Source organism: Notolepis coatsorum (genome assembly GCF_963971535.1).
Source record: "Notolepis coatsorum genome assembly, chromosome: 10".
In the NCBI taxonomy this organism is placed as follows: Eukaryota; Metazoa; Chordata; class Actinopteri; order Aulopiformes; family Paralepididae; genus Notolepis; species Notolepis coatsorum.
The window spans coordinates 79269060-79279659 of NC_140174.1; the positions used below are offsets into that span (position 1 = coordinate 79269060).

General features: G+C 41.3%; 1 protein-coding gene across 1 annotated transcript; it reads left to right on the top strand.

The window, feature by feature from the left end:
- Positions 1 to 5618: 5618 nt before the first annotated feature.
- LOC311235143 (dickkopf-related protein 3-like) lies at positions 5619 to 9866 on the top strand. Its single transcript, XM_084322494.1, has 4 exons — positions 5619 to 5887; positions 6869 to 7043; positions 8264 to 8471; positions 9694 to 9866. The coding sequence occupies exons 1-4, from the start codon at positions 5735 to 5737 to the stop codon at positions 9752 to 9754; spliced, it is 597 nt and encodes a 198-aa protein (XP_084178620.1). The 5' UTR covers positions 5619 to 5734; the 3' UTR covers positions 9755 to 9866.
- The last annotated feature ends 734 nt before the right edge of the window (positions 9867 to 10600 follow it).

Sequence of the window (10600 nt, forward strand, 5' to 3'; positions counted from 1 at the left end):
AGAGGACCACTTATGAACAGCTGGTGATCAACTGTTGCACGCAGGGCTGGAAGGCTAGATGCCCGTTTAGGCAGGCTGCACTCACTCCACAAAGTCTTAAGTGCGCTGGTCATCACAGGAGTAGCAAGGAGCAAAGCCATCAAGAACACAGAGTCAGCTGAGAAAGCCTGGAGGAGGCTCTAGATCCGGAGAGGAGGTCTATGCTGGGGACAAGCGAATGCCACCTGAACACATGGTCTGATGGTTGGGTCGCCTGGGCGAGGGTAGCTGATGTTGGAAGACCCGAAACACCCAATGTCCCCGGGTTACATCATTGATGATGTGTTCAGGTGCATCAGAAGATGTATTTGAAGAATGTCGAATTATCGCATGTCCTCCTCTCAACAGAACGATAGGAATCGGGTTAAATATCTGCAAAATGATTGATCAAATGTGATGGTTTGTTGGTGCAAAGGCATTTTGGTGCTGTGCACTCTGCTGCGGGCCAGCCCCCATGACTCAGTCGGTACCACAGTCTCCTTTGCCTCCCCCGATCCCATGAAATGTCTGCCTTCAACGATTCTCAATCGAATTTGAAGAAACATGTCGAGGTAAGTTTGCTAGCTAGTTAACGTTAGCTGCTTTATTTTTCTTTACTAATGTCTATTTGACAAGAACCTAGGATGTGCAAAGTCAAACCCACGTATAATATTTTTTTTAAAGAGGCTGTAGTTTGGCCAACTTTACAACTGGATGCTGTGATGTGAATGCCGTCCATGTTAGTTTACCTTGACAAATTTTTTCAAATTCGATGGAGAAGTGCATTAAATCATTTTAATGCAAAAAAAAGTGTCCTCTGTTCTTTAATTTCAGCATTGTCTAACACATTCCATTGTGGGCAGAGTGTGTGCTTGGTTTCATTCCAGCCTTGCCTAAACACCAGCTGATGATTTCACTAATTGGCTCACCTTTTCAACTAACGCACCTGGTGCAATGTGTAGTTAAAATGAAAACTTGGCCCACGATGGAATGAGTTTGAGACCCCTGGTCTATCCCTTGCAATTAGGGGTGTAACGATTCAACCTCACAACGATTCGATTTGATTACGATTCTTCAGGCAACGATTTAATGCATCATGAAATCTCTTCATTTGACCACGATTCGATTCAATTCGATTCATTTTTCGATTCATTTTCTATCAGTTAATTCCCCAATAAAATGTATACACAAATGTGGCTGGGGGAACTGCTTCACTCAGCATGAATGGACTATAGGTCAATAAAAACAATACACACACACATTTATTTAATTTTTTTATTTAGATTAATTTCGATTATAATCGATTCTAACATATTCTAATTGATGCATCGAATCGAACACATTAGAATCGATGCATTTCGATTAGGGATGCTCGATATTGGATTTTTTACCGATACCGATATACCGATATTGTCCAACTCTTAATTTCCGATACCGATATCAACCGATATCAACCGATACCGATATATGCAGGGTTTACCCCCCCCCCCCCCCCCCCCCAAAATGGAATAATTTCAGGTAATTAACATTACATATCTCTTGTTGTGGAATTAACACAACATTATGCATACTTTTGACAATAAATTAAATCAGAATTTGTTCTTACTTGCTTGCCTGGTTAAATAAAGGTTATAGAAATGTTTTTGAAAACCGATACCAATATTTTCCGATATCACATTTTAATGGCGATATCGGCCGATAATATCGGTAGGCCGATAATATCGGACATCCCTAATTTCGATTAATCGATGCATCGTTACACCCCTACTTGCAATACAAATACGTTTTTACTTTTTAGTACTTAACATTTAAAAATATAAACTTTTTAAGTTTTACTTGAGTACGATTTTGAGACGGTACCCATACTTTCACTTAAATATAATTTCTGGGTACTTTTTACACCCCTGGTGCTAACTGATCCAGTTACTGCCATTTTACCAAGTAATTGACCATCAATTATGTCATTACTCTCAATCTGTTTTTGATAAGGCTTTGAGTACTTGAAGCCGATTGACCGATTAGAGACCCAGTGCTACCAGGAGGCTGTGTGTGTCAGTGTGTGCTACACTGAATAATAATAATTATGTACATTTCAGATCACAATTACCCGGGCATTACAACCTGAAAAACACCCCTAATGAAATGAGCTAATGCTGTTAAAGCTAATCAGTTAGTTACAGATAACTCAAGTGTGACAAAGATAACATCGCTAATGATGGTATCTTTTTACGAAAGGCTCCTCCAGGTCCACATAGGCGTACTCCAGGTCCAAATAGACCTACTCCAGGTCTACTAATCTGGGTACTTTGCTCATGTAAGAGGCCTCACAGAATCCACTTATTCTTTGGACACATGGAATCCAGCATACCATTCCCCCCCACTAACCCTCCCTTCTCCCACTGTTCTCTCCTGCATTAGGATATCTCCAGTGTGATCACCATTAGGGGGTATAATGATAGCCTGGGGGATTTACTCCACTGAGACGAGTCAGAGCCAAGCTGTGTCAGTGGGAGGGAGGGAACTGCAGATGTTATCCATTTGCTGCTAAATAGCCAGAGCAGGCATGCTGTGTGTCCGTACTGCCACCTCCAAGACCATACGTCAGTTCAACTATACCGGCCAGAGCAGGCATGCTGTGTGTCCGTACTGCCACCTCCAAGACCATAGGCCTACGTCAGTTCAACTATCTAGTAACTGGATCACATTTAAAATACCACAGACTAGTACAGGACTCGGCAGGACAGCATTCTCTTATGCAGCCCAAAATTCCTGGAATGACTTTCAATCAAAGTTAAAGTTGGAAGTTCTTCCTTCCCTTACGGAATTTAAATGTCTGATTTCATTTCTATATGATTCATGTTGTGACTGTTTTTAACTGATTGCACTGCACATTGTTTTGTTGTTTTATCTTGTTGTACACTCAGTAGTTCTGTAAATGAGGTGGCCTCACCTCAGAGCTCACCTGAGTATAAATAAAGGTTTCAATCAATCAATCAAAACTATACCGGCCAGAGCAGGGCTGCTCCAACATATCACGGCTGCTGGGCCGCGGGGCTAAAACATCTACGGATTCATTAAAAATGGAGAAAATATAGGCATTAGCTTCTTATGTTTTACATCATGGAGGTACGACTTGTAGTAAACACGTTGTCTCATAGCACTCCTGAAATATAATTAAAATGCATCAAAATACACCAAATAGAAGATCTTAGCACTCTCTATAGAACCCTTTGGAGGGCCAGAGATAATGTGTGGCCCATGGGCCCTGCTTTTACCAGCCCTGGTCTACAGAAGTTTTATCTTTACTTTGAAGTAAAGATAAAAACAGGGGAAAGGGAAGAATATCATCAAATGCTGAAACAGTGACCGCGTGTCCAACAAAGTTGATGGTGCGGAAACATCTGCATCTGTTTGAAGGGAATATGACCACGAATGGTGCCTATAAATGAGTTTGGAAGCGAGCTGGAAAAAGAAAAAAGAAAGAGCTCAAAATATACCAGATGTCAGATAGATATCGATTCACTCAAGGAAGTGCAACTGGGAAGCACGTCATAAATTACACCTACTTGGTCCTACTGTTTTTGTTTAGTTTAGTTTATTTGACAATTATTAAAATACATTACATGTTACAACAAGTTTTTACACTTTGGAGGATGCAGGTTTGCTAAGCTAGATCTCCTTCTGTGGTTGTGTGATTCCCTAACACTGGGAAAATAGTTGCTAAAATATTTGGGGGCCCTGTTATTAATTATTTTGTGTACCATGTTGAGCCTAAGCTGGGCTACTCTGGCTTCAACTGATAGCCATGTGAGCTCCTGAAAATGACTCCTCCCAACATGATCATGAGGGCCTAGGCCCATCACAACCCTGAACAGCTTATTCTGTAACACCTGTAGTTTCTTCTTTAATGAAACTGACAGTCCCTCAAACCAGGCTACACTAGCATAATCAAAATGACACTGCACCAGGCTGTTGGGTAGTAGTCTAAGGCTTTCCCTGTCAAGCAGATTGGCCTTTCTATACATAAAACGAGAGTCGGCCTGGCGGACAGGAAGGAAGGCTGTAAACAGGAGAGGAACTCATAAAACTCCCAAAAGGCCCATGTGGGGAATTCAATTTCCAGTTCCCGATAAATATGACATAATTGATAAGATTTATGAAGAATTACGCCAAATAAAAGTGTTTTGTTCTTTTAATTTCAAGTGAGACTGCCGGGGTCAAAACTTCAACCCACATTCAACTTGCATAACGAACACCCATTCTGTTGCCATCTGTTTACCAACTTTATATCACATTCTTCTTTATTGTGAGAGTAATTTGTAAAGAAACATTCAGGAGCAAAGTTGTATTATTCTTCTCTTCAACCATTAGAACAGTGCACCAATAGAGTCGGTAGTAAGAACAAAACAGCAGTTTCAACAGTACAAATTGTCTACAAATGAAGTCGTTTGTTTGCCCTAAATGGACCCATTCCCTCTCCACTCCCCCTGCTCCCCCAGAGAGTTAATCGCTGATGATAATTACATTTAATGAGATCACGGGGTCATCTGCATAGTGCCCTTCTGCAAATTGCTCCCAGCATGGGGTCTGATGGTGGAGTGGGGTTGGTAATGGGGTAATGGTTGTGGTAGTGTTTGTCCAGCGTTCAGGCGCCATGGGCATTCACACACGAGCATAGAAAACCACTACCCAACAACCGCCAAGCAGAGCACCTCCCCGGGGCAGCCTATCCGTGTGGATCACGAGTTCTGATCAGTTAGCAGCTGCACGATGCAGGAGAGAAGCAAGAATCTGTTCCCTTTCCTTCCCACTTGCCAATGCAGTGGACAACGTTGCACTCTCAACTGTCGCTTTTGTTGAAAAAGGCCATGCTAGTCGATGGAGAATTTTGATGGAAACATTTGTGCAAGCAGTTGTGTTATCCTGCCTGCCTGCCTACCAGCCAGAGTGTGGGGGGGTGGGGGGGGGGGGGAACACAACATTATTTGTCTGCTTTTGTCTCCACCTTGTTTGTCCTAGGGAGATAAGCCACGGAGGTGCCTGTCTCGGCTCCATTGTGTGAATCTGTTGTCAACCCATCACGTCCATTAACCCCCCTCTCAGCCCCCAGCCCCCCCTCTCTCCATCTCCCCTCTCTCTCCTTTCACCTTCTCCAAGGCTGGTCATTTTGCCACTATTTTCTAGCGGTGGGGGGCGACCTGGGCAATTTAGTTAATCCATTAACTACAAATTGTCTCCTCCCATACCCTGGTGTGTGGACATACACTCTGGTGAGTAGGAGGAGGGGGGTGAAAGTCATAGTGGGTTATAAAAGTCATGGGTGGAACAGAAGCCAGGCAGCCACTGCTACCATAGGGAGCTTCTCACGACACTAGCTGGAACATTAATCTTTGGAGAACCTTGACGTTTTCCATCTCGACAGGATCGTCGGTGCTACATGCTGGAGTTTTCATGCTCAGTCATAGACGTTTTCTTTTCTGTTTTTGGAGCATTCTCTCGCTCTCCCGCTCCACCTCTTCTGCTATCTGTGCGGTGTGTCGCTCTCCTCCTCCACCTCTTCTGCTATCTGTGAGGTGTGTCGCTCTCCTCCTCCACCTCTTCTGCTATCTGTGCGGTGTCTCGCTCTCCTCTTCCACCTCTTCTGCTATCTGTGCGGTGTCTCACTCTCCTCCTCCACCTCTTCTGCTATCTGTGCGGCGTCTTGTCCTGTGTGGAGATGTGGAGGATGCTGTGGCTGCTCTGCCTCTCTCTGAGCGTCTCCCGGGCAGAGGCTCGTATCTGGGCCTGGATGCTCAACATGCCACACAGCCCTCCCAAGGACGGGCCGCTGGCGCTCAGGGAGGTGCTTCCAGTAGCCAAGGGATCTAAGGTGAGACCTGCTCAAGTTCACGCGAGTCGCACATCACACTTGCTGAACAAATCTAGTAGAGGTACTTCATTAATTAGACAGCGCTTATTTTACTAATCACAAAAGTGCCTGTAGGTATTCCACAAGGCTTAAATCTAATATTTTCTCTTGGAATTCAACAAAGAAAATCAGCCTTTTAATTATTTTACACCAAAAAAGAAGCTCTGGAATGTTAAAGAAATCAGAAAGCAATTTAATTTCAAGAAAGGGGGAATATTTGCTGAATGGTTATGAGTATGTATTGTTATTTAAATAATGTATAGTTCATGGTTTGTTAGCACATTCATGTTGTGATTAATCTTACATTGTAGATGGGATAGGTTCAGGAAAGGTTCAGGACCTAGGTTTCCCAAAGGCATGTTGTCACTTTTAATCATCTCTGTTTTGACCAAACATGGATTTATTTGACCTTATAATTGTGGGGTATACTCACATAGATTCGTTTTGGAAGCTTTTTGGAACTTACAATACATAAACTGATATTATGTCCTGTTGTAGTGTTGGTATTTGTATTAAGAGAGCTCAGTCAATCAACAGTTCTGTTGATGGTGGAGCTACCCATTTAAGAGAATATTGATAATATGCTTTTGGGAAACCCATCATATATATATATATATATATATATATATATATATATATATATATATATATATATATATATATATATATATATATATATATATATATATATATATATATATATATATATATATATATATATATATATATATATATTGTGTGTGTGTCTGCTACTGTCTGCTACATATATATATATATATATATATATATATATATATATATATATATATATATATATATATATATATATATATATATATATATATATATATATATATATATATATATATATATATATATATATAAAATGCTAAACTTTCTTTCCATAAATATAATAAAACTAATATATACTCTCTTCTTCAGGGGGTATGTGACCATGACAGGACCTGTGGTCGGGGCTTCTCCTGCGACCGTCACTTTGGGCTGTGCGTGCCTCTCCGGGGGGAGGGCCAGTACTGCCGCAGGGATGCCCAGTGTGTCCGCGGACTCAGCTGCATGTTTGGGAAGTGCCACCGCAGCGTCCCCACTGGACAGGAGGGTACGTCTATTATGTCTTCTACTATCACAATGTACCATACCTGTACCCCCCCCCCTCCCCACTCCCCCCTCCCCCATGCTGCTATGACACCCACATTTACTCAAGGTGATCAATAAAGTAATATCTTATATCTTATCTTACAAAGTCTCTGACCGGGTTTCACACGCAGAATTTTAACTTGGTCCTAAACAAGACTGCCAGAGGAAATACATTTAAAAAAAATGTGTAGAAACAGAAAGTCAATAAATTAAACATTTAAAATAATTTAAAAAAAATAATAATAACTGAAGACTGTGGTGAAATGGTTTGCTATTAAAGATTCAAACTGACCAATAGATAATAATGAATTGATCTTTAAAGTGCATTAGAAAATGTTCCATGTCTGGGGCACAGAAGCCAAAAGCTGTTTTGCGAATGTGATAAGGTTTCCATCCAACAATGACGTCATGTAGGGTGGGAGATCATAATGAAGTCATGTAGGGTGGGAGATCATAATGACGTCATGTAGGGTGGGAGATCATAATGGCGTCATGTAGGGTGGGAGATCATAATGAAGTCATGTAGGGTGGGAGATCATAATGACGTCATGTAGGGTGGGAGATCATAATGACGTCATGTAGGGTGGGAGATCATAATGAAGTCACGTAGGGTGGGAGATCATAATGAAGTCATGTAGGGTGGGAGATCATAATGACGTCATGTAGGGTGGGAGATCATAATGAAGTCATGTAGGGTGGGAGATCATAATGAAGTCATGTAGGGTGGGAGATCATAATAAAGTCATGTAGGGTGGGAGATCATAATGAAGTCATGTAGGGTGGGAGATCATAATGAAGTCATGTAGGGTGGGAGATCATAATGAAGTCATGTAGGGTGGGAGATCATAATAAAGTCATGTAGGGTGGGAGATCATAATGAAGTCATGTAGGGTGGGAGATCATAATGACGTCATGTAGGGTGGGAGATCATAATGAAGTCATGTAGGGTGGGAGATCATAATGAAGTCATGTAGGGTGGGAGATCATAATGAAGTCATATAGGGTGGGAGATCATAATGACGTCATGTAGGGTGGGAGATCACCAACAATGGCTTTATGTGAGATATACCTAATATATGTTATTAGGAGGGAAAAGGATTTATTAGATTAGACTAGAGTAACCAGAAACATTATAATTAACTAGCTGTGGAATTAAATGTAACAGATGTTTCCTCTACCCAGGTGCCAGGTGTAAAGTGGACAGGGACTGTGGGACATCCATGTGTTGTGCCCGCCACCATGGCGAGCAGGTGTGCAAGCGACGCTTGACTCGTGGTGCAAGTTGTTATGTTCCTGACGGTGGCCTGGCCTTCAGCATCAACCAGATCTGCCCGTGTGACGAGGGGCTGCTGTGTCGTGGAAACAGTGCCACAGTGCCGCACTGGAGAAAGTGAGTACTACAGGATTCAAGCAACTGACTGCCCTCCTGTCATAAATGTTTCTGTCAGAGAAGAAGTGGGAGAACTCCCTGTTAATTAAAGGGGCACTTTAACAAAAAACAATGCTGATTTATTTTGCACATAATCTCACACACGTGCGAAAACTCAACATTTTGTACACATTAATTTAGTTATTGAGAGGAAATTACTTTGAATATGTTCTGTTAATTACAGATCCATGTCTGATAGGGACTGCTACCATATCAATTCATTGAGCTGTAATTAACACAACACAATGATTCAAACTCATCTACTCTCAACAACTGACAAAGTAAATGAATGTGTGGAAAAACTGTTGAGAGATTTTGGAATGCGTATGAGATTATGTGTAAAATAAATCAGCATTGTTGTTGTTTTTTGGTGAAGTGCCCCTTTAACATATTCACACTGTGATGGAAGCCATGAGCTGAAATGACTTGCAAGATATGAAGGCAAATGAGTGTATGACCTCCATAGAGAGACAGCCGTATGCTCAGCTAACAAGCTGCCCCTCCTCCCTCAAATGTCAAAATGTCAGAAGGTGTTGGAGAACATCAGGCAGTATCCATGCTGACGTTAGCACTACGTACATTAATTGCCTTCCCTATATGTGCACGTCGGCTCAGTCACTGGTATGCTCTGATCTACAGGGCTATTCTCGGTATGGTTCCAATTTACTTATCGTCCCTTTTAAATTTGAAGGAAATTAAATTAAAATCTCAGTTTGAAGGACGTTCTGTACTTTGTTGTTCCCAAAGTCCCAACAGAAATGCAAAAGAAAGCTTTTAGGTTTTCCGCACCAACTGCTTCGAACAGTCTGTTCTTCCAAGCTTGGTAAGCTTGGTAACCCTGATTATTATTAAAGGCTATGGTGAAGCCTATTGTAGCCAGGTTTCCTGCATGTGTGCAGATGTGTATCTGATCATTTTGTAATGTTATTTTTATCTGTAATGTCTGTGTGTTTATTCGGAAACTCTGTGTTGCTGCTATTGTTGACCAGGTCTCTCTTGTAAAAGAGATCCGGATCTCAATGGGACAAACTTAAATAAAGGCTAAATAAAGATAATTGCAGCTTGTGAAACTCAAGACAAGTTTATAGGATTAATGGATGTTTTATTGTTTGTTTGTAGGCTATTTTGTAACTTATAAATGACCTAATTGAATAGTCCTAAACTTACTTTGCTCGTCTTTCAGGAGGGATTTCATATACCAGCCGGATCCCACAAGCTGGACCTGCCAGGGGCCGAAACCTTAATGCCTAACAACAACCTATTTATTATGTAAATACTTTGTATATGACTGTATTATATGTATGTACTCGCAAATAGGCTCTATTTTTGTACATGTTTATATCAAGCAATCAAGTCATAATTGTTTAATTTTGACGAAAGCACTGTTCAGATCTAATTGTTATGTATAGCATTATCTTACCCGTCTTGTAATTAGAGTTATATCTTCTTTGATTATGTCAATAAATGTCTGTTTGTCTTGACATTTAAGAATAAAAATGTCTAAAGATTTGTGGTGACTCGTTTTCCATGATCACTTCAGTTTTCAAAGATAAACATCACAATCATGTGAGATATTGGGAGAAAGGAGAGCTTTGCTGCTCTCTGGTGGGGAGCATGCTGTACTGGAAGGGAACGAGAGGCTGCCGCTGACCACGCAGGAACTGTACCCTCTGGGATTAACCCTTTCACTACCACACTACCAAAGGGTTAACCCTTTCACTGCAACAATACAGAAGGTTAACCCTTTCACTGCTACACGACAAAGGGTTAACCCTTTCACTGCCACACACGACAAAGGGTTACCCTTTCACTACCACACTACAGAAGGTTAACCCTTTCACTACTACACTACAGACCTACAGACAACAATAAGGCCATTGCAAATAAAGGTTACTTATGTTGAGACAATTTATGATGATGTGAATATGATTATTTAAAGCTTAGCAAGTTTTCCGCCTCAGGACAGCCATTATATGGCTGAGAAACATAATGAGGGGGCACCCGGATTTGAACCAGGGACCTCTTGATCTGCAGTCAAATGCTCTACCACTGAGCTATACCCCCTGGTGGAAGAACTAGGGAAAAGCAGA